The sequence below is a fragment of the Gymnoscopelus braueri genome, assembly GCF_963280865.1.
Source record: "Gymnoscopelus braueri genome assembly, chromosome: 3".
In the NCBI taxonomy this organism is placed as follows: Eukaryota; Metazoa; Chordata; class Actinopteri; order Myctophiformes; family Myctophidae; genus Gymnoscopelus; species Gymnoscopelus braueri.
In genome coordinates this window covers 6785475-6810036 of record NC_137612.1, presented here as the reverse complement: position 1 = coordinate 6810036, position 24562 = coordinate 6785475, and the positions used below count along the sequence as shown (strand labels likewise).

Sequence of the window (24562 nt, the reverse complement as noted above, 5' to 3'; positions counted from 1 at the left end):
CGATGATTGACAGGCAAAATCCCTCACCAGCGACACCCGCAGGCAAAGATTTATTTTTTCATTGCAGTTGAAAAGGCTTTAGAAATGTGAGACAAAAACACCTACAGTGAATCACTGGAGTGGAATTTTCAGTTAAAACTTTTTGTACACGTTTGAAGGACCAGGACAAAGACTCTGAATGTGGTGTAAACATGAATGTCATGATACCTTTAAACCCTCTATACTTAGTAAGACGGACAACCAAGCCTCCTTGCCAAAAATAGCAGATCTACAAGCTCACAACGCGTCACGTTGTGACGCGTTGTGAGCTTGTAGATCTGCTATTTTTGGTGAACGTTCCACCCCAAAATAGGGATGCTGTGGTTAAATGTCAAGTATGAAGTTCTTTTCGATCTGTCGTAATGGAAACGACTATTCTCTCAAGTTTTCCTTGGGACACATACTGTATCTTAGGGGAGGAAGATTTACATATTTACGTACCATAATATGACAAATGTAACAATGTAATTCAGGGGTGCCTTGGATGAAAACGTTATTTACAGGGGTGACCTGAGACAAAAAAGTTTGAGAACCACTGTGTTAGAAGAGATCGTTAGGGTTGATCAAGGTTACTCAAGAGATCGAATGAGTCCAGACTTCATGGGCTCCATATTAGTACATAATAGTCAACAACCCCATAAATTCCATATGAATATGGATAGTTGCCCCGAGTTTCCATATTTGGACATGGTCGTTTCAGGATTCCATATTTGGGCATGGATGACATATCATGACCATCACATGTATGAAGGCGGTGCAGAGACAGCAAAGAGAAAAAAGAAAACAAAGGGAAGATGGCAATAGGTGCCGACAAAAGACAAGGGCTTAAAAAAGTAGTTTGGCAAAAGTTAAAAGAAACAATCATTGCAGATTGCAAAAGATCCTCATCATGGAAGATATTGATTCTGGATCCGTTCACCACCAAACTCCTGTCATTGTGTTGCAAAATGTCCCATCTCATTTCAGAGGGAATCACAATTGTGGAGGATCTGCACAAAAACAGAGAACCTGCTCCAGGATTGGAGGCCATCTACTTCATGTCACCAACGACCAGGTCTGTGGGAGCCCTCATCGATGACTTCAAGGTCAAACCCAAGTATAAAGCATCCTACATTTATTTCACTGACTACTGCCCCGACGACCTGTTCAGAGACATGAAGCTGTACTGTGCAAAGTTTATACGAGTGTGTAAGGAGATAAACATCTCCTTTCTGCCACAGGAAGCACAAGTTTTCACTTTTGATAATCCAGGGGTTTTCCAGAGCATCTATAGCCTCCACAGTCAGCACAAACAGAAGACACTGGAGACCCTGGCAGACCAGATTGTGACGCTCTGTGCCACGCTGGACGAGCACCCAGGGGTCAGATACAAGAACAGCAACATGGAAAATGCCAAACAACTGGCAGAGCTGGTGGACATCAAGCTGACCAGACACTTTGAGCTGGATGACTGTGGCAAGAAGAAGGGAAAGACCCAAGCTCAGCTTCTGATCGTGGAGAGAGGCTTTGACCCCATCAGCCCCATCCTGCACGAGCTGACCTACCAGGCCATGGCCTATGACCTCATTCCGATCCAGAAGAACACCTACAAGTACATGGCTGAGGTTGGCTCGGTGAAAGAGGCCTTGCTGAATGAGGAAGACAGTCTCTGGGTTAAACTGAGACACATGCACATTGCCGAAGTCTCAAATGAAATGTCCAAACTCTGGAAGGAAATACAGGCATCTGCCAAAAGGACACAGCCAGAAGATGCAAAGATCCCGATAAGTGATTTATCTCAGGTGGTGGAGAAATTGGCATCCCGTAAAGAGGTGTCCCAGATAACAGATCATTTGCACCTGACCGAGGACTGCGTGAACCGCTTCCACGATGTGGAGAAGCTCTGCCAAGTCGAACAGGACCTGGCGGTGGGCAGAGATGTGGATGGGGGGAAGATCAAGGAGCCGATGAGGACCCTACTTCCCGTGCTTCTCCACCCATACAGCTCCTACGACAAGATCAGAGCCGTGCTGCTCTACGTCTTCAACCGCAACGGAACGACCGAGGAGAACTTAAACAAACTCACCCAGCATGTAAACATCGACAGAGAGTTCATCCTGAACTGGAAACAACTGGGTGTCCCCATCATCTCATCATCATCATCGGCAAGTTTATTCTCACACAAGCCGACCCGGAGGGACCGCTCCCGCGAGCACCTGTACGACCTCTCCAGGTGGACGCCGGTCATCAAAGACGTAATGGAGGACGCCGTGGAGAACAAGTTGGACGCCAAGGAATGGACGCATCAGTCGGAATGTCCCGGTATGGCTTGGTACGGCTCGGGTGCCGTCAGTGCTCGACTGAAGCCCAAGGCCAGCGTGCAGGACGAACGCAGCGGGGGCTCGCGCCTCATCGTCTTCATCCTGGGAGGGATGTGCCATTCTGAGATGCGTTGTGCCTACCAGGTCACCCAGAAGGTAAAATCCTGTGAAGTCATCATAGGTTCGTCCCACATCGTTACCCCCAGCAGTCTCCTGGAGGACATTCAGGCTCTGAGCAAAGTCCCCATTCAGACCATTAATATAGAAAAGGGAAAGAATTGTACGACCTACGGTTCAGGAGTTATAGGTCCCTGTAATAGCGCCACCATGAGGCCAACTAGAAAGATCTGCAAAGTTTCACGTCGATTGGTCGAGCTGTGCCGGAGATTAGCTGCTCACAGAATGACTGACAAAGGGGCAGCGACGAAAACATAGTCTCCGGCTTTCGGCCTGGCGGAGACAATAATAATAATACTCTTATTATATACTATCATTTATGGAATCTGTGTGTGTGTCACTTGTCACTATACCAGTACCAGGTGTAACTCGGAAAGCGTCTGGGCGTTCCGTTCCCCCATCTCCAACCATCTCCCACCCCCTCAACACTTAAACCTTTCTCTCCAGAGAGCCCTATGTTCCCTCTCACCCCTTTGTTCATTCCCTCAACCTCATAGCTGCCCTCCCTCCTCCCCAATCCTCCTCACTCTCTGGTTCACTATCCCCACATCATCCACATTCCACCCTTCTCTCTCATTTTCTTCATTAATCAGCTCCTCAAAGTACTTCCATCTTCTCAACACACTTGTCCTGGTCCATCTCTATTCTTTATCACCTTAACCTGTTGCACATCCTTCCCAGCTCAGTCCCTCTGTCTAGCGTCTAGCCAATCGATACAAGACCTTTTCTCCTTCCTTGGTGTCCAAACTCTCATTCAACTCCTCATTCTCCTTTTCCTTAGCCTTCACCACCGAAAAATCTAGTTAGACAGAAAGGGGCGTGAACCTACATGGGGAGTTGTGTCATGATCCAAGGAATCCAGGGCACAGAGCTAAAGGCCAAAACGTAAAGGGTCTGGTACAGTGCCACCATGAGGCCAATTTGAAAAGATCTGGGCTGGAGTGTCTTCTTTGGCCTACTGGGGTGTGCATGCAAAGTTTGGTGGCGATTGGTCCATCGCTGTCCAAGATCAGGTAGACAGACGGCCGGCCCTCCCTCAAGACAATTTTTAAATAGGATATAATAATTAAGATAATGATGATGATGATGATTATGATGATAATAATAAATAATAATAGAAACTAGAAAAAGTGCTCCTCGGAGCACATGTCTCCGCCAGGTCAGGTAGGTTATTGTGGGCCAGCAATGTTTGGAATTTGCCAATCAGGATGGAATATGAAAAATTGGACGGATACGTCTTGATCACTTGACGATAGCGATAATGTGTACCGATTTGTGTGATGTTTGGACAAGATTTGTGGGAATACTAAAGAAAATGTTTCGCAATAAACGGCCTCTTGGTGGTGCTATGATAGGGCAATGTTAAAAGGGTGGCATTTGTTCCGCAACGTAGTGCGAATGTGCGTGCACATTTTTACCGCAATCGGACGCTGCCTTCACGATTTGCGGCATTTAGTTCAAAAGGAGCCACTCCTGCAAACTTTAGATTTAGCCAATTAGGATTGAATATGAAAATCACACCCTGTGTGAAGTGGGCGGTGTCTTGCTAGCTAATCACAATACTGAATGGAGTCAACCAATCATGTACAAAAAAATAAATACATTTATTGAAACACTCTTTATGATGGACGGAACCATAACTTGAAAAAAACATTTTTTTGTTTTTTTTCAAGTTATGGTTTCTTATATAGGGCTATGCACATGTGTCATGTGACACTGGCCAATCACAGTCCTGAATAGACTGTGATTGGCCAATCACAGCGCAGGATAATTGTACAAATGTCCTGGGCCCAGATCACAGCGCAAGATATTTGTACATTTTTCCAAATCTCACTTATAGGGGCGGTTTCACCGCCCAAAAAATCAAACAGATCCGTCTTGATGACATGACTATGTGTGTACCGATTTGCATGACATTTTGATAAAATCTGAAGGAGTAATACCCCCCCAAAAAATTACAAGTCGCCCTCCTGGTGGCGCTCTGAAAGGCAGATGTGAAAAATGCAGGGCAAAGGCTTTCCCTTGGCCTGGAGTGCACATTCAAAGTTTTACAAAGATCGTGCAGTTATAGGTAAAAGCACGAATCGGCCTGATAGCGTGCATGTTTGCGTGTGTATGTGCGTGCACGTGCAATCACGCACACACTTGTATAACTATACTTGTGAGGATTGTTTTATGGTAAAAAAAAAAATGCATTTAGTGTTAGGATTACTATGAGGAAAACATTGGGGTTGGGGTTAGGATTAAACATTCAGAGGTTTGGGTTAGAGGCTGGACTCTGGAGTTTAGAGTTTTCTCTATACTTGTGCTACGATGTCACTCACTGAAAATAGCTGATCTACAAGCTCACAATAAGGATGCTGCATGGGGTTTTAACGTGTGGCCCTCAGGGGCCCCCTGGCCAGCAGTAAGCTGCGTTGTACATCGTGGCCCCTGGTGGTGAGCGTTCTCATGGCAGACCCCTGAACAGTGTTTGTGGCACGTTTGGTGCGGATCAGAGCAACAGTACGCCTCAGAAACCCTTCATTGGCTCCTGGTTGCTGCCCACACAGAGTACACAACACTAGGGGCAGCAATGGCAGGGGGGTAGAGGGGTCGGTAGAGTGGCCGGATGGGAACCGCAAGGTTCCCAGTTAGATCCCCCGGGCTCCCCCAGAGTTAAGTGTGGAAGTGTCCTTGAACAAGACACTGAACCCCTAATTGCTCCCGATGAGCAGGTTGGTGCCTTGCATGGTTTCCTCCGCCATAGGTGTGTGAATGTGTGTGTGAATGTGTGTGTGAATGTTTGAATGTGTGTGGGAATGTGTGTGTTTGATTGTGTGTGTGAATGTGTGTGTGAATGTGTGTGTGTGAATGGGTGAATGTAATGCACAATCTATGTAAAGCGCTTTGGATAAAAGCGCTACTTAAATGCACCATTTAGGTCTACAAGCAGTGGCGTAGATTGACTGTATTTGCAGTGGGTTTTTGTATCAAAAGGGCCCCTGATATGAATGTATTATGCAAGCAACTTCATTGGTTTAAACAACATTTACAGTATGTACTGTACCATCAGCTTCCAGTAGGCTACTTGCCTTGAAACAGTGCCTGGGATTGAACCCAGAACCATGTGATTCAAAGGAGAACGCTCCACTGACTTAGCTACCCGGGCACACATCTGTACAGCTATACATATAGATACGTTGATAGATGGATATTAATATGGCTCATCACTCAGTGGCAGGACTCAAGCTGATAACTTCACACAGAGTGAGAGAGAGAGAGAGAGAGAGAGAGAGAGAGAGAGAGAGAGAGAGAGAGAGAGAGAGAGAGAGAGAGAGAGTGAGAGAGAGAGAGAGAGAGAGAGAGAGAGAGAGAGAGAGAGAGAGAGAGAGAGAGAGAGGCCTAAGAGTGGAGTTGTGTTCCTGTAGAAAAAAGCCTTTGCTCTGTAACTCACATGCCTTGTGTGTGTTGTGTGCGCAGTATGTGCATGTGCATGTGCATGTGTGTGTGTGTGTGTGTCTGTATATGTTTATGAGCAAAGTGTCAGTCACATTGCAATAGATTAAATGCATGTAATCAGTAAACTCATTTATGAGGTTCAACTGAAGCAGCATGACTAAAATATTCCCTAGTGCACAGACTGGAACTTAGCCTGGTTCCAGACGAATCTGCCTTTGCAAAATTGCATCGCCCTCGGCTTATCACCTTATTTGGAGCAATGACGTACAAGGAAGCACTGCTCTGATTGGTTCCGTACAAGGAAGCACTGCTCTGATTGGTTTAGGTCTAACCAATAGAGTCCGTTTGGATCTTTTTGTAACCACCCCTTGGAAAAAAATCTATCGTTGATAGGGACCAGACTAATATCCACGCAGTGTGTCGTGTGATATTGTCTGGCCACGCTAGGCTAACTGGAACTCATACAAGCTGCTTTAATGCAGAATTCATATTTTGTTATTGAATGAATGTTAATAAGCATGTTCCTAATGCCAGCTCAGCATCACAAATCTACATTATAATTCTCCCTCCTGTCAGAGGAGTCATTCATTCACACAGATGCCCAAATATGGATTACTGATGTGTCATAGTATTGACACAATTCAGATCATAGATTTAGCTGAAACAGACATTCAGGTTGAGTAACGTCATTAGCTATTCCATATAATGATGTCATCACGCAATGATATCACAACATCATTATTACATCAGATGTACATGTAATTGTCCTTTTAAATGTCGTTATTGTATTCTCCAACACAACGCCACTCAGGAACTTCAGGAAACAGATTGCCCTGCCTTCTAACAACCTCTTCTGTAAATTAGTTGCACTGATTCACAGTGGTGCTGGTGTGTGAAATGTTTCACTGGACGATACATCTGAAAGGAGGACATAAGGATTACCACCCAGCTGCTGTGGTAGTCGGACACAAGCTGTACTCATTTGGAGGATACGGTAACAAGAACAACAGTGATCAGATTGATGTCCACATCTTCAACACAGTGTCTCTACGCTGGAGGAAGTTGCCCCCATGGACAAATGGAAGAGGAGAACATGACCTTGAGGTTCCCTGCATGCGCAAGTTCCACACAGCTGTTCTGGTAGAAGATATTGTCTACATCTGGGGGGGACACGCTTACTGTAACGTGCTTTATTCATTTGATGTTGACAACCACAGATGGTCCAAGCCCAATATTGCCGGTACTGTTCCAGAGCCGAGGCGCCACCACTCAGCTTGTGTCTTGAGGAAGGTCATGTATATTTATGGAGGAAACACCCAGCTGACTGGAAGCACTAATGGCATCTACAAGTTGGACACCAGCACAATGGTCTGGTCTTTAATTAACACCAGAGGAACTCCACCACTCTGCCACTCTGCCACCATCATCGGGACAAAGATGTTTGTATTTGGGGGCTATGGGGACCAGGGGGTCTTCTACAACAACATCACAGTGTTTGACACAGAGACCAACAGCTGGCTGAGCACACCTTCTGTACAGCTTCTTTCAGAAAGACGCTGTTGTCATTCAGCCTTTGCCTACAATGGAGAGCTGTACATATTTGGTGGCTACAACTCGAAACAGCACTTCAATGATCTGTGGAACTTCAATCCACAGACCTGCTCATGGAAGAAGCTTGAGCCCAAAGGGAAAGCCCCGTGTAAGATGTATTGCATTTGGAGGAGTTGTTGCATGGTGGGAGATCGTATCATCCTCTTTGGAAGATACGACACACCTGATGACCTGTTTGTCTTAGATTTAAGTCCTAATCTGAAGATGTTATGCAAGCTAGCAGTTATTCAGTACGGTGTGGAGCAGTCTGAACTCCCACATGACATCAGGTGGGAACTGGCTGTCATGACTGCCAACAATAACTGAAAACAACATAGCCCTATAATAAAAAAGAGAAAACAACTGTGATCCCACTATAAATACATAAACAACTAAACAACTAAACACATACATAAATAAAATATATAGCTGCAAGCAGCGATAATACGGGTCCAGGGAATGCAGAGAGAAAAAAGAAAGAAGCAATGATAAGTAATATGCACAATAAGCCATAGAAACATGAAATTGAGAGAAAGAAGACCATGCAATTAACATGAGCATTTTAAACCCTCACTAACCCTAACCTCAGTAAAACAACGCATAAGCCTATCCTCAAGAAACACTACGCGTAAACCTAAGAATGACAAATCATGATCACCTCAATACATTGTCGGGGTCAGGGATCGAACCAGCGACATACGGATTCATATGCTGTCTCTCTTCTCATTGAGCTAGATATACTGCCTCCCGTCAGTGTCTGTTGACATCTATAATTATTTCCGTCCCTGATGAACCAAGCCTCTGTGTCCCGAACTACTCTAGATCACTGGTTCACAAACCATTTAGCAAAAAAGATTTTTTTTGTCTTCTCGGAACGAAAACTAGTGAAAGTAGCCGATCTACAAGCTCACAAAGGGTTGCTATCTGAAAAGTTGTGTGATTGTAGATCGGCTATTTTCACAATGAAGTATGTCACACATTGTAAAAACATACTCTCAAACTAGAAAAAGTGCTCCTCAGAGCACATGTCTCCGCCAGGTCAGGTAGGTTATTGTGGGTCAGCAATGTTCGGAATTAGCCAATCAGGATGGAATATGAAAAATTGGACGGAACCATCTTGATCACTTGTCTATATGTGTACCGATTTGCATGATGTTTGAATTTGTAGGAGTAATATAAAAAAGAAAAGTGTTGCAAAATTGGCCTCCTGGTGGCGCTATAATAGGGCAATGTTAAAAGGGTGGCATTTGTTCTTCAATGTAGTGCGAATGTGCGTGCAAAGTGTCACCACAATCGGACGCTGCATTCATGATTTGTGGCATTTTGTTCAAAACGGGCCACTCCTGCAAACTTTAGATGTCAATGTTAGCCAATCAGGATGGAATATGAACATTTTAAAAGATCCATCGTGATCACATGACTATAGAGATCAAGTGTACCGATGTGCGTGAAATTTGGATACATTCTGAAGGCTTAATATCAAAAAAAATGTTTTACATAAGTCGGCCTCCTGGTGGCGCTATGAAAGGCAAATGTGAAAAAAATTCCTTGGCCTCTAGGGAGTGTGCGTGCAAAGTTTCATGCAGATCGGTGCAGTTATAGTTAAAAACACAAATCGTCCATTTATAGCGCCACCATGAGGCTGATTTGAACATTTTCAAGTGGCATTTCTTCCTCGGCCTAGTGGGAATGTGCGTGTGAAATCTCACGGAAATCGCAAGCTGCGTTCGTGATTTGAGGCATTTTGTTGAAAACTGAGCAATCCTGCAAACTTTGGCAGCCAACCTTAGCCAATCAGGATGAAATATGGAAAATTGGACAGATCAGTGTTGATCACATGACTATAGAGATACTGTGTACTGATTTGCGTGATGTTTGGATAAAATCTATAGGAGTACTGTCAAGAAATGTGTTTTGCAAAAAGCGGCCTCCTGGTGGCGCTATAAAAGGCTAATTTGAAAAATTTGGGGCAGAGGTTCTGCTCTGGCATCCAGGGAGTGTGTTAGCACAGTTTCGCTGCGATCAAGCCAACGGTGCCGGAGATTAGCTGTACACAAAATGACAGAATGACGGACACACGGACACACGGACACACGGACGGACGGACACACGGACGGACGGACAGGGGGCAAAACATACTCTCTCGCCATACCTTTCGGCCTGGCGGAGACAATAAGCAGGTGGCAATGCACATGGATTAGGAAGAGTACAAGGTGTACTCAGCACTTGGACTGCATGGGAACATGCGTGGTGAACAAGCAGGTGTAGATATGAGAGCATTCAGTGTGCACTAACACAGTGCAACAGTGTATTCACAATAGTGTCAAATTACTACATCCGTGCGTACGTGCGTCGTGGGTGCGTGTGTGTGTGTGTGGGTATTGTTAGCACAAGATTACATGCATGGATCATTTGCATCCAGGGACTGAGTAATTCAAACAATTCCCCATTTGGAAATACACGTCTCTGTGGGAACATGTAAACAACATGTCTAATATACCCAGGGAGGTATTAATTCAATGATCATGTTAATAACGGATCCCCACAGACTTGACTATTGTATTTCTCAGTAAATTGAGGCCTCAGATGATGTAGCTCTTAGGGTCTCCAAAGTAGTTATTACCGCACAGCACACAGAGGCAAATTAAAACTATAGCTTGAGGAACTGAATATAACATGGCGCCGATTCTCCATTGAACTCAATGGACGCGGCCACCATGTTCTATCAGAAGTTCTATTCATTTTAAGTGCTCCAATGCACCATTCATGGTGGCAAATACATTTTAGCCAACGTGAGCACAACAAAATTGCCATCGCTTTCAAGGCTGAATGCAGCCACCTTGACTGAGGAAATCTTGCAAAATGATGGATTTCACTTCAACTGACTTGAGCTGACTTCAACTTAGATTTGGTCCCCAGCTAAATGATTGATAGTTAGGAATCAAATGGACCCTAGAACTGTAACTCTCAGAGTTATGGTGGTTCGCGGTATAATCATTAGACTAACCAAACCAAATTTTCTCATAAAAACATCTATTTAAGTCTTAAAGTGTACTAAAACTTGGTTTTGGTTAGTTTGGTTGCATCTATACTGCCGTCGGAAAGCTCCTGTACACCTAATCTGACAAAAGTATGACATGCATAATAGATACATTCCATTTTCAAGTATAAAACCTGAAAGAGATACCGAAGTTGATATCAAAACAAAGAGTTGACCAAATCATACAACAACAAGTGCTTGCAGTTCCCTGTAGTTCACCTCCAAACCAGTCCCTTGAGCTAAACGTTCATGTGTAAACCATTCACTTGCTTACCAGGGTTAATTAGGTCTCTGATGGCAGCTGATGTTTGTCACCTTTGCATTACAGTTTCAACATAATGATGTAACAATTAAGAAAGTAAAAAGGGTCATGCTGCCATGTAATGGGGGGGAAAACACTTTGACTTCAGTTCAGTTAGACTGTTCAGTCCATAACATGGACACAAATCCATGTTATCATGCACTTTAGTGTACAAATGGAACCAAAAGGGGGTCATCAATATGCCGGCTTGTGATGGACATTTTCCTCAAACAAAATGTTTGCCATGGACATACAAAATGAGTGGTCATAATATAACCAGAAACAGCCCTAAATGTACAGTATACTAGTCCATTAGACACGATGGAGAACGCATGCTGTGTTTAAAGAGGGAGAGTGGTTAGTCCTCATCCCCAGTAGTTTATTTTATTTTAATAAGATATTAAGTATAGGAAAGCTGAGAGGGAAGGTGTAGATGGAGCAATATGTAACCCAGTTTCAAAAATTGCTTTAAAAGTAAAGCTTATTATTATTATTTCCATGGCCATCTCTGTACTTGTTATGTCTAATTTCTGCTTCCCTTTCTTCTTTCAAAATTGAACTGATGGCTTTGAACCTTTTAAAGCATTAAAGACAATCAGCGACAGCAAGAAGAATTGTCATATTGACATCATCCACCAGTCATTAGCTTAAAAAACTCAGGCTCAGACAGATTTTTCCAGGCCCAGTCACTAGGCACTTTCTGCATCCGCCACTGTTTGGTACCTGGTTTAACAAGGTTTGAATACCTGTCTTTATTAGCGTGTTAATGTCAAAGGACATTTCGGAAACCCAGCTCTTATCCTATCAAACTAAGTTAAAATCAGGTCATTCATTGGCATGGAAGATTTTTTTTTTAGAATGGCGTTTCTGGGTGTACTGGCACTGTATACCAGTGGTTTTCAAAGTGGGGTCTGGGGACCCCCAGGGGTCCTTGAGGGGGTTCCAGGGGGTCCCCAGCAAAACTTCTTAATAGAATCAAAATCAGTGTAACCACTTTAAACATATTTTTATACATCACCAACATACACCAATGGACAGCAGGCATCTTGTCTTGATGAGAGTGCCTGTTGTGAATATGAATAGTGTGGATAACCCAATATCTGGATGATGAGAGACTTGATGAGTTGTCCAATGATAGAAGAGTAAAAGAATAATTTTCATATTTTAAATGTATCGAAGTTACAGTGAAAGTTGTGATAAATAGGCTACAAACTCAAATAAAGTATACAAGTATTGTAAGTACTTGTACTTTGTTACTTTACACCACTGGTATTTCTGCATTAATTAAATACGTGTCCTATCAATTCTGAAGAAATCCTGGAGACTGGCAACTCTAGTAATAAAAAAATGTAATGAAAGATTTGCAGCAGACTTCCACGGACACGTTTGTCCATGTACGGACACATTGATGACCCCTGAACCAAAATGTACAAATGGAACTGGAATGCACAAATTCCAAATTTGTACATTCGGTATTGTTTTTCCTGAATCCTTTGCAACAAAAAGGGATTCACCTGTGATTTATCTTTTTATATATAGTGGCAAAATAACGTACGGGTCCATTTGGTTCCATTTGTACACTCTCAGAGCTACACACCTTTAAGGGGACATTTAGAACCCCCCACAAGGAACCATGAGGGTCCCTGGACCACACTTTGAGACCCACTGGTGTAGCACAGTGTTTCCAATGAGCCAACATGCACAAAGTCAGCACCCTGACTCTGGTTGACCAGAATGGAACAGAGCCTTCATCAGTATCATTGGTAACACCTGGGAAGTAAGGAAGAGGCCCAATTTCCCTCCAAAATGGCTGTTTTGCATAGAGCCTATTACATTACATTACATTACAGTCATTTAGCAGACGCTTTTATCCAAAGCGACTTACAATAAGTGCATTCAACATAGGTAGGGAACGAAAACTACTAATCACCAGAAGTCTTAAGTGCATTATCTGCAAAAACAAGCAACCAAGAGTATACCTAGCGCTAAGGTAAAAGTGCAATATATCAGCTACCTATTTCCTTAAACAGATGAGACAAAATAGCTAAATCAAATGAGCATGAGCTAAAACAAATAAGTGAATCGACTAAACAAGATCCAATAACCAATCCAATAATCCAATAAACAATACAGCAATTGGTGTGTGTGTGCTGAGTGGACAGTAGTTGATTGCTCATTTCGTTGCACCTGCTGTTAATTTGATTACTGATTCCTTAAGCTTGTGCAACAAAAAGTTTGTGAGAGAGGGTGATATTCTCTTTGCTTGCTCTCTTGTGTAGAGAACAGCAGCATAAGCTGCAGCAACCAAACCTTACTTTTTCCAGTGTGTGCGTCCATTAGAAGTAAGTAGTGTTGTTTGTTTCCTTTTTATAATGTAAGTTCTGATATTTGTATCTGAGTTTCATATTATGTTAAGTAAGAATGTGTTTGATGGATAAGTGAGATATATTTGATGTCACTGTAACATGTGGTTAAGTTGCTTTTTTTTGCTGTACTGTCCTTTTATATAGAAATCATATACACAAAAACCTGTTAGCCTTTAACCCCCTGCACAGTGTGTGAATAAATATACCCAATGAAAAGCAGTGTAATTTTTATTGATTCCCATGGTGATCACACCTACACCGAACTTTACAAGTCAGGGGTCTTCAACGTTTTTCAGGCCAATTTAGGACCCCTTAGCGGAGAGATGGATGAAGCAGGGAGGGACCCCCTATAATGTATTGTATATAATGGTGTTGGATTCACGTTAATGTGTATTTTCAGACATTTAACCACTTAAATCCTCAACACTTGGTAAACCTGACCTTGCTGTTTTCCCCTCTACTACACCAAACCTCTTTGCCGAAAATATCCGATCTCACAACGCCTTGCAGTAGTGAGCTTAGATCTGCTATTTTTGGCTAAAGTTCTCCTCAGAATATGGATGCTAGGGTTCAAGTGGTTAATGTAAAAAAAAAAAATATCCTATCACACAAAGATTTGGCGGGCCCCCCTGTAGTAACTCTGAGGACCCCCTAGGGGTCCCGGAAGACCCCTGTTCTAAGTATACAATTTAACAAGCGGGGTTGAGTGAGATATTAGTGCTGAGGTTACAAGGTTAATGTTAGCTGGCTAACATTATAGGTGGGTCATCTGGGCACCTCGATGTAAAATTGGTTATTTTGTCCAAAATGTTAAATGTAGTGAAAGATGGTATTAAAGGGATATTTCACTTTCAAAACAGTTTTGGGTCATTTTATCGTCTACTCTGGCTTTTGTGAGCCCCCCGACAGCTTTGAAGTTGCTTCAATCAGTATTTAGATATTTGATATTAATTTGATCAAACACGCCCCCTTCCTATACAAACCCATTGTAACTTCAAACTCCATTTTAACCATGTTAGATTCATCGGAAACACCGATCCTTGGTTCTGGTGACTCATATTGTCCTTCTAATACGTGAGGAGACCGTGTTTTTTTTCAATTACTTTTTAAATGTATTTTTAATATTTTGTGGGGAAAATGTAAAAAAAATTAAATGTAAAGTTTAAATTAAATGAATGAAAAAAGTAATAAAAAAAACATGGGCCCCTCACGTATTAGGAGGGCAGGATGAGTCACCAGAACCAAGGACGGGTGTTTTTGTTGAATCTAACATGTTAAAAATGGAGTTTGAAGTTATAATGTGTTTGTATAGGAAGGGGGCGTGTCTGATAAAGTGAATATCAAATATCTTAATACTGATTCGAGCAACTTAAAAACTGTCTGGGGGGCTCACATAAGCCTGAGTAGACGATAAAATGACCCAAATTTTTTTTTAAAGTGAAATATCCCTTTAAGTGATGTAAAGATGCACGGTACATCATTATCAGACTTAATTTTATCCTTCAACTTCTTGCTTATGCCCCAAAATGACAGTATATACGTGTTTTGTAGAAATATTAGACCTTAATTGTCGAATGTTTAAGCATGTTCTAATCATGTATACATGGACAAAATAGCCAATTTTACATCGAGGTGCCCAGATGTCCATAGTGCCCACCTATCCGGTTACCTGATGTATAGATGGGCAATTTTGGAATTAGTATAAATTAGGTTTAATGTGGTTTAACTGATGCACCCTCAAGGACCCCCTAGGTGTCCACTGACAGGCCAGCATTTTATGAATTGCTACAGTATGTTACCCTAATCCATTGATACTCAAAGTGGGGTCCGGGGACCACAAGGGTCCTTGAGGGGGTTCCCCTCAAGGACCCTTTGATGGAGCATCAAAATCAGTTTAACCACTTTAACCCTAGCTATATGTGTTGTGAGCTTGTAGATCTGCTATTTTATATAACAATCTTACTTTTTATTTTGTGGGATATTTGAAAAATATTTTAACAAAAGTTGCACGGTGCGGTTCCTGTCACAAATATTTTCAGTTGGGGGGGGGGGGGGGGGGGGGTGTCTGCGGCCATGAATTTGGGAGTCCCTGGCATGAAAATGTTTGGGAACCACTGCCCTAATCTGAACAATAGTCTAAAACATGGTTCCCTCTGTGCATTACCCCTCAGCGGCCGTGCAAATACAGCTGGACGTGGCCGAGTCAAAGGAGCGCTCCAACCAGGTGCTCTGTCATCTATCGGGGGTGGGGGGCTGGCGCCACTGGCTCCACTGTCTCCTTCTCCAAGAGCTGCACTGATGTGCCGGTTCGACTGTGGGACATGAGGGCAGAGGTAATTTGTTTAAACTTGAATTCTATCATCAGGCTACGGTCCCTGCAACCTTCACCCTCATCTTATCCTACCAACACACGCCAGTAATGCCTCATTTATATCTGACTTTTGGTCTGCGGGAGTTAATCAAAACCATAAACTGTCAATTATGACACTGTGTGTGGCAGCATGGAGGTGAACGCCAATGTTGTTTTTGTTACATCTTAACAACCACACCCGTTGTAACTACCATCGTTAATGTAGTACGTGCAGATTTCAGATGCATTTGCAACTTCTGTGGCTTAAGAAACACTGCACTCATTCTCAATGAGGACATCATCACATTCACAGTTAAAGCCAGACTACAAGTCCAAAAGGCAGGCAAAGGTGTGCGGTCTCTGCTATAATTGGCAGCCGCCAGCCGCCATATATGGCGGAGACGCTGTTACTTCTACCCATAGAGTACTGAGTGACATGCTTATTGTATCATGAAGACATATGCCATGATTTAATGAATGTAACCTTACGGCACCTTTTAATATTTGTCCTTGTGTGGATATAAATAAGTGGTGTGTGTGTGTGTGTAGTAGTTGCAGGAAAAACGGCTGTACACCAAGGCTCTTGCAATGGAGGAGTTTGCACATTGTTTTCTGCACGGAGAAGACGGCCTGTTATGAAAAGACATGCTGCTGCCAGGAGACACGCGGGCAACAATGACATGGCCCACTAAACACGGAAAATCGTCAGTGAGTGTTTTGCATCAAAACTATAGTTGACTCATTCACAGCCTTTGCTGACGGTAAACATTGACGTACATCAGGGAAAAAAAATCAAATAATTGACAAATAAATTGTATTTTATTTTTTACTATGCAGAGTGCTGCCCCTTGATATTCAATGGAGAGAACCAATAAGGGGGGGGTCTGTGTGTGGCACAGTGGTCTCACGGTGCACTCGTGTTCCCTCTCTGCCTCATTCTCTCCATTGATCATCCAGGCAGGCACCTTCTCTGCATTTGATGCATTACATAATGTGCTTATTTTGTAAGTCGCTCTGGATAAGAGCGTTTGCTAAATGCCTGAATTGATTTGATGTACACATTTACCAAACTATTTGATACTTTACTGTGATTTCAGACAGTCTGATGAGGCACAGCCAACGTCTCGTTCTAATTTACCATCTGTTGGCATTAAAAAAGGTAAGATCCTTTTCTGCACATCACACTTACCACACAAATGAAATATAGCTAAAAACTGTCTTCTCCCATTCATTCTAATTGTCGTAAAGTCATGGACCACCAGCTAGAGACATGCTGGGGATGAAAATATTTGATTTTGTGCACATAATATTTACCAAACTATTTGATATTTTACTATGATTTCAGACACTGAGTCGAGGGAGGAACAGCCCACATCTCGTTCTACATTATACATTGCAGTAAAGAGGTAAGAACTTTTTCTGCACGTCACACTTGCCACACGAATACAAAAATATGATTTTTTATGGTAATTGCGTATTTCTATATTTTACAGGTGGTGGCAGGCCCGGTGGACGCCGTCCAGCTGCAGATCCTGGGTGGTATGACATGAACTGGCAGCCAAAAGACATTCCTTTCACTGCAGATCCTGGTCCTCTCAATGGTGCGGCTGATCTTGAATCAGATCAACAAATTGACTTTCTTGAGCTATTCCTGTCGGATGAGCTGCTCCAGGATATTGTTATTCAGACTAATGTATGCAGTGCATTCAAACTGTCAGTGTGAGTCTGCCATGCCCACATACTAGAACGCATGCATGGAAACCAGTCACAGTTGGAGAACTAAAAAACGTTTTTTTCTCAAGTATTGTACGTAAGCCTAAGTTGGAGATACTGGTCTACAGATCAACCAATGGTTGAAACATTTCACGGAATTTGGAGAATAAGTAGTTCTAAGACTGGGCGGACTTTGTACAGCCTGTCAGTAGCCAATGGAAACCAGTCAAAGTTAGAGAACTAAAAAACTTTTCTCACAAGTATTGTACGTAAGCCTGAGTTGGAGATGTACTGGTCTACAGATTAACCAATGGCTACCCCCTACTTCAACAAGACCATGTCTCGCAACAAGTTTCAAATTATATAGAGATTTCTTCACTTTAGTGATAATGGATCAATCGATGCTACTGACAGGCAGTACAAAGTCCGCCCAGTCTTAGACTACTTACTCTCCAAATTCCGTGAAATGTTTCAACCAAACGCAAGCATTTCCATTGAAGGTATTCTTCTATGCCTAGAGTAGCTTTCAAAGTGTACAATCCACAAAAACCTGTCAAATATGGCATAAAATCCTACATTTGTGACTCTGAGACAGGGTACCGTTTCAACATGAAGCCTGACTGTGGAGTACATGCTACCCTAGGAGACACAGTTGTCTGTTTTCTCGATGCCCTAGCAGGTTATGGCTATAGATTGTGCATGGATAACTATTACTTCTGTATCAATGTGTGCACGTCTAATTGATCTGCAAACCCATGTCTGTGGTAACTTAAGAAAACATAGAGGCAAACCACCAGCCATTCGACAGGTTACAAATTCTGACTTGGGAATTGGGGAAACAATTGTGCGTCAAACTGACGCAGTGATGTCTTGGCATGGCGGGGCAAACGAATAGTGAGAACAACACCAGAATGAGATGGAAAATGTTCAGGTAAAGTAGAAAGGCCACATAAAGTTTCACAAGACTCGCTAAACAAACAGGAAGAGCATGACCTGACATAAATGAGATCCATTCATGATGTTCATTTCCTTTTAAGATTGTGTAATGGTATTTATAAATTAAAAAAAACTTATTGAAGAAACATGTTTTCATTCTTTAAAATGTTATATAGATGTTATTGTATAGATGCATTTACGGTATCTCTATAGTCATTAAACAAAACGGGTCTTTCAGATGTTTCATATTCCATCCTCAATGGCTAAGATTGGCTTCCAAAGTTTGCAGGAGTACTTTGTTTTGAACAAATTGCCTCAAATCATGAACACAGCATGCAATTTTGCACGCACATTCCCACTGGGCCGAGGAAGAAATGCCACTTCAAATGTTTCAAATCAGCCCCATGGTGGTGCTATAACAGGCCGATTTGTGTTTTTACCTAACTGCACCGATCTGTGTAGAACTTTGTATGTGCACTCCCTAGATGCAGATGCAGAGTAAAAACCTCTGCCTTTTATAGCGCCACCAGGAGGCCGACTTATGTAAAATATTACTCCTTCAGATTTTATCCAAATTTCATGCAAATCGGTACACATGATCTCTATGGTCATGTAATCAAGACGGATTTGATTTGTCATATTCCATCCTGATTGGCTAAGATTGACATTTGAAGTTTGCAGGAGCTGCCCGTTTTGAACAAAATGGCACAAATCATGAACGCAGTGTCCGATTTTGGTGAAACGTTGCGCGCACATTCACACGTACAAAAGCCACCCATTTAACATTGTCCTATTATAGCGCCACCAGGAGGCCGATTTTTGCAAAACTATGTATTTTTATATTCCTCCAAATTGTGTACAAATCGGTACACATTGGCTCAATAGTCAAGTGATCAAGACGGATCCGTCCGATTTCTCATATTCCATCCTGATTGGTGAATTCCGAACATTGCTGCCCCACCTGACCTGGCGGAGACCTGTGCTCAGAGGAGCACTTTTTCTACTTTTATTGTTATTGTAGTATCCCTGGGTTGAATGGATGATGTAGATTAAAAAGGGGGTGAGAGAACTATTCTGTGGCTATCAATGACATTGAAATGATGGGTGACATTGGCAAACATTCTTATTTATTTAGATGAGTTTAGTAAATCATTGTTCTTTCAAATAAGCTTCCCAGAATTAATGAAAAGCTTCAGGTCTTCGGGCCCATTGTTGATAATATTCGTTTGACTTTTATAAAGGTTGATTCATTGGTTAGTGACGAGTCAATCTAAATGCTGCCTGATACTGTTCCTTTAAGCTCGGTCTGTGCTTCGTCGTACGACGGCGTCGTGTGCAAAATATAGCAGATCTACAGGCTCACAACGCGTTGCTTGTGTGACGCGTTGTGAGCTTGTAGATCTGCTATTTTTGGCACGCGACACCGCCGTACGACTGAAGGGCATCCATACGACCACAATCAGTGTTGCCAGGTCTGCCTATTATAAGCGACTTTGGGCTTGTTTTTCTGTAAAAACATACAGTAACATCTTTTCTTAATACCAGATTGATAGTGCTACTTTTTAAATGTGTTGTATCCCTGTTGGTATCTCTTTTTACGTGATAATCGACATTTGTAAAATGTATTGTTTTTGCTGTTTTTAGCATTTCATTGTAATACACTGTGATAAGTTGTATATTTTTGTTAATGTATTTTAATGTCTTGGACCCCAGGAAGACTAGCTGACGTTAAGGCGTCAGCTAAAGCGGATCTTTGTAAATAAACAAATAAACAAATACATGTGGGCTTGCTTCAAAAAATATATATATATATATATTATTGTTTATACCAGTGGTTCTCAAACATTTTCATGTCAAGGACCCGCAAATGAATATGGACCAGGACCCCCATCTGAAATGATTATTTGTGCCAGGGACCACCGTACCAGATTTGTGGTGTTAAAATGTTTTCAAGATTTTCTTTTTAAAATGTTCTCGCAACGCGTTGTGAGCTTGTAGATCTTGTAGATGTATAAAGGTTTAAAGTGCTCACGTGGCCTATTATAATAGTCGCTTCTTTTGGACCTCTGTCTGTCCTCAGGGTTGAGGACAGAGTACAGCAACTTGCAATGGGCCTGGTCTACAATATTAAGATAACCTGTCAAAGTACTTCAAAAACATAAATCCACAATCACAACACCAGAGGTAGCTCCACTGATCACGTCCAACCCAGATTTGGCACAAACAAAGGGGTTGAATTCGTTCTCCTGCTATGCCACAAAATGTGGAACGCCCTACCAAAAGCTGTGAAGGAGTGTAAAACCCTACTCTCCTTCAAAACTGCCATAAAAAATACCTTCAGGAGGCTGCAATTCGAAACTGGCCCCTGTAAAAGTCAAAACCTAGACCCCCCCTCCCCCCCGAACTGTTTACTGTACATATGTATTGATTTTCTTTTTCCTAAACTGTTTTTATGATGTTCTGCATTGTAGTGTATATCTGTCTGTCATATAATGTCACTATGAATTGAGTACAAAGGACGTCTCCAATGGAAACAAGCCAATGGCTCTCTTGGGTTTTTTAATTCCTATTAGCTGACCTTGTATTGAACTGTACCACTTCTAATAAAGTATTCAATCAATTATTCAATCAACCAACCTGTTGCCTCTTTTGGACTTGTTTTCACCAGTGGTGTAAAGTAACTAAGTACACTACATGTACTCAAGTACTGTACTTAAGTAAAATTTTTGGGTATTTTTTACTTTACTAGAGTATTTCCAATTGTCTATACTTTTACTTCTACTCCACTACATCTCAGAGGCAAATATTGTACTTTTACTCCACTATTATTTGAAAACTTTAGTTACTATACTTTGCAGATATACATTATCACACTATAAAACATACATTAACCACTTTAGCCTTATTTTATACCTAGGCTATTTGAAAATAGCTGATCTACAAGCTCACAACGCGTCACTCACATCGCGACGCGTTGCGGGCTTGTAGATCTGCTATTTTCAAACATGTTTGTACTTTTGCTTTTGGTACTTTAAGTACATTTTAAGTACAACACTTTTGTACTTTTACTGAAGTACATTTTGAATTCCGGACTTTTACTAGTAACAGAGTACTTCTAAATTGCAGTATTGATCCTTTTACTTAAGTAAAACATTTGAGTACTTTTTCCACCACTTTTTTTTTCCACAGACCTGGGGTTGCTTATTTCTCTCGCAAAAAAAATCTGGCAACACTGAAAATCCAGGCGCCCCGGCTCGTGCCATGACGTCATCGGTAAACGGACTGTGGGGGCGGGGCTATATTGTCCGCCGTCGGAAGGAAGGAAAGTAAAGAAGGTTTTCGACGTCAGAGGAGGAGGAGTTAACGCTCTCTGCTCTAGTGTTGTCTTTTCTTTCCGGCTTTTCTTTTTTATACTCGTCAAGTTTTTAACACAAGTGAAGTGTTCCATGTCGTAGCTCCTCTGAAGCTGTTTGTTTTTATGGTCCATGTTTTTAGTATTATTAGCATAATGCTATCAGACTCGGTGGTGAAATGCTCTTTCAGGGACCGGCAGCAGAGGCAGACGGACCCCCGCCGTCGGCGCTAACAACCAACCGCTGCTAGCCCGAGAGGAAGATCACAGGTCAGGAACACATAGGAGGACCATGGTGGTGGTGCTAGCATGCTAACACGGCTTAGCACCTTTATCAAGAGAAGAAATACCGCTGTTGTTTTTATGTTATAGTTGTTTTTTTTTATATCGCGTTTTGCTGCCATTTAACCAGCATATTTAGCCAGCTGTTTGTTGGAAGGACCCAACTTATCAAGAGGCCAACAATAACTGAACCCAGGAAGAAGAAGAATCAGTGTTGATTGAAAGAAGAAACAAGTGGATCTAGCCGAGGAGGATCCTCTGGGTCACATCAACAGAGAGAGAGAGAGAGGGGCATCCTCTGGGTCACATCAACAACAACAGAGAGCATCCTCTGGGTCACATAAACAACAACAGAGAGCATCCTCTGGGTCACATCAACAACAGAGAGCATCCTCTGGGTCACATCAACAACAACAGAGAGCATCCTCTGGGTCACATCAACAACAACGTAGAGGTGTTGTGAGCATCCTCTGGGGCACATCAACAACAGCAGACAGAGGTGTTGTGCATCCTCTGGGTCACATCAACAACAACAACAACAACAATGCTGTCCAACGCCCAGAACCAGCCTCTGTTCCCCAGCAACAACACTCAGCAGCAGCAGCAGGGGCAGCAGAACCAGCAACAGAACCCTGCCTCGGGCCAGCAGCAGAACCCCACGTTCCTACAGTTCCACGTCAAAGCCGGTGGTCATCTCCAGATCAAGAAGAACGCCATCACGGACGAGTACAAGGTCACCAGCCAGGTGCTGGGACTGGGCATCAATGGCAAGGTGCTGGAGATCTTCCAGAAGAAGAGCGGAGACAAGTACGCGTTGAAGGTATGTTTATGAACCTGGTGTCTGGTGTAGATCTAGTGTCCTTTGATTTGATTTAATATCCGCTGTTATTGGCAGGTGTAGCCCTGGATCAAGACTATCATAGATTCTATTTGAGTCTTTTGCTTTCGTATCAAGCAAAAGTCAGAGACTAATACATCTATCATAGTCTTGATCCAAGGCTATGGCAGGTGGATACTTAAACTGAATGAAATGTATACACAGGGGCTTTACAGATGAACACATGGGTGTCATCGTGTTGTTGAAAAGTGAAATCACATTGCTGTGTACTGTGTTCAGTCAGTAGGGTTCACTTTATGTTGTTGTGTGGTCAATGATTAATCAATGGTAGACGTCACATCATTGATTAACCTTTTCCCAGGTGGACAATGTTCTGCCAAATGAATCTGTCTGCCTCCAACCTAAATAGTCCACTTCAGCATTAATTCCAGCCTTGAAGAGAAACGTATGTGTTGGTTGTGACACTGATTGAGACATGCTACTGGACTGCTGTAAACAAGCCCTCAGGCTCTCTTATTACACAATATCACCAACTTATGAATGAATCAGAGCAGTGGAACATCCTGTTGATTCCTGTGTGTGTGTGTGTGTGTGTGTGTGTGTGTGTGTGTGTGTGTGTGTGTGTGTGTGTGTGTGTCACACACATCCTCTCCCCACATTTGTCTGGTGTGTCATGTGGAGTCACCTTGGATAATGGTCGGGCATAAAGATGAACAATCTTTGTAATTATACATTAAAATTCCACGCTGCTGGTCAAATGGGTTCTGCTTATAACTTATGAGGTTCTTAGCCTTGCCCAGTCATGTGGCCCATAGATCACCTCCTGTTTCTGTGTACACAACTCTCTCTTTTCCCGCTGTTTCGCCCAGGTGGACGTGGTTTTGAGGTTAGGTTTTTATGCATAGTTTCTGTGAGGGTTTAGGCATAGTTTCTGTGACGTTAAAGGTTAGGGTTTTAGGCGCAACCTGGGTGACAAGTCACCAATGAAAGAGCTTACCACCCATCCAGCCCTTGATGCTGAGTGCCAAGCAGGGAGGCATTCATTGGGTACCGTTTTTATAGCCTTTGGTGTGATGACCCGGGCAGGGGATTGAACCCCAACCTCCCTGTCTCAGGGCGAACACTCTTAACCACAAGGCCACTGAGCTGAGGTTCTTATCAAAGCTTATTTGAGACACTGTATCAGAGCGGTGGCATGTTTACAAGCTTGCAACCAGTTGAAGTGGCCACATTAACCCATTAAGACCGGGAATGCATCTGTGTCATTTTAAGATTTCGTTGGCTATTAAGAAATCGTGGAAAAGTTGTGCAAATTTTTGAAAGCGAACATTTTTAACTCAAATGTTTGCTTCTGGGGTTTCTACGAATGTCTTCTAAACTGTTTTTTTAAAAGACATGTTGCTATAATATAAGAGGTTCTCAAACTGTTTCTTGTCAAGTCAAGGAACCCCAGAATTACATGTATTTGGCCGCGGACCCCCATCTCTAAATATGTTGTTCCAGGGACCCCCAGAAGCAAAGATTTGAGTTACAAATGGCCACTTAAAAAATATGTATATATTCAAAAATGTGCACACATTTTCAAGATTTTTCAAAAATAGCAGATCTACAGAGCTTGTAGATCTGCTATTTTTGAATAGCCTGCCAAAGAAATCTAAAATGACACAGATGCATTCCCGGATTGAATGGGTTAAATTGAACATTGTGTCATTGTCAGATCTCATGTCATCACACTCAAGCCGGCACCAAACCACCACCAAAACACATCTAATCAAATCCCTTACAAATAAATAACCTATGGCCTAGTTACCTCTTCTCACCTATAGCTATGTGTATG

General features: G+C 42.4%; 2 protein-coding genes across 4 annotated transcripts in view; both read left to right on the top strand.

Moving 5' to 3' along the window:
- Positions 1–833: 833 nt before the first annotated feature.
- On the top strand, positions 834–22350 carry LOC308082904 (syntaxin-binding protein 3-like; the record flags this gene model as incomplete). The annotated part of the gene is made up of 4 exons (XM_080424987.1): positions 834–2619; positions 15426–15478; positions 17098–17143; positions 22163–22350. The coding sequence occupies 4 exons, from the start codon at positions 834–836 to the stop codon at positions 22348–22350; spliced, it is 2073 nt and encodes a 690-aa protein (XP_080281113.1).
- Positions 21619–24562, top strand: part of mapkapk2a (MAPK activated protein kinase 2a) — a 58268-nt gene continuing 55324 nt past the window's right edge. For 2 of the 3 annotated variants that reach the window (XM_080425146.1, XM_080425144.1), the window contains exon 1: positions 21619–22707. In XM_080425146.1, coding sequence (XP_080281272.1) covers positions 22432–22707 — 276 coding nt within the window. In that variant the 5' untranslated portion in view covers positions 21619–22431. The remainder of the gene's footprint in view (positions 22708–24562) is intronic. The other variant, XM_080425145.1, reaches the window with a different exon arrangement.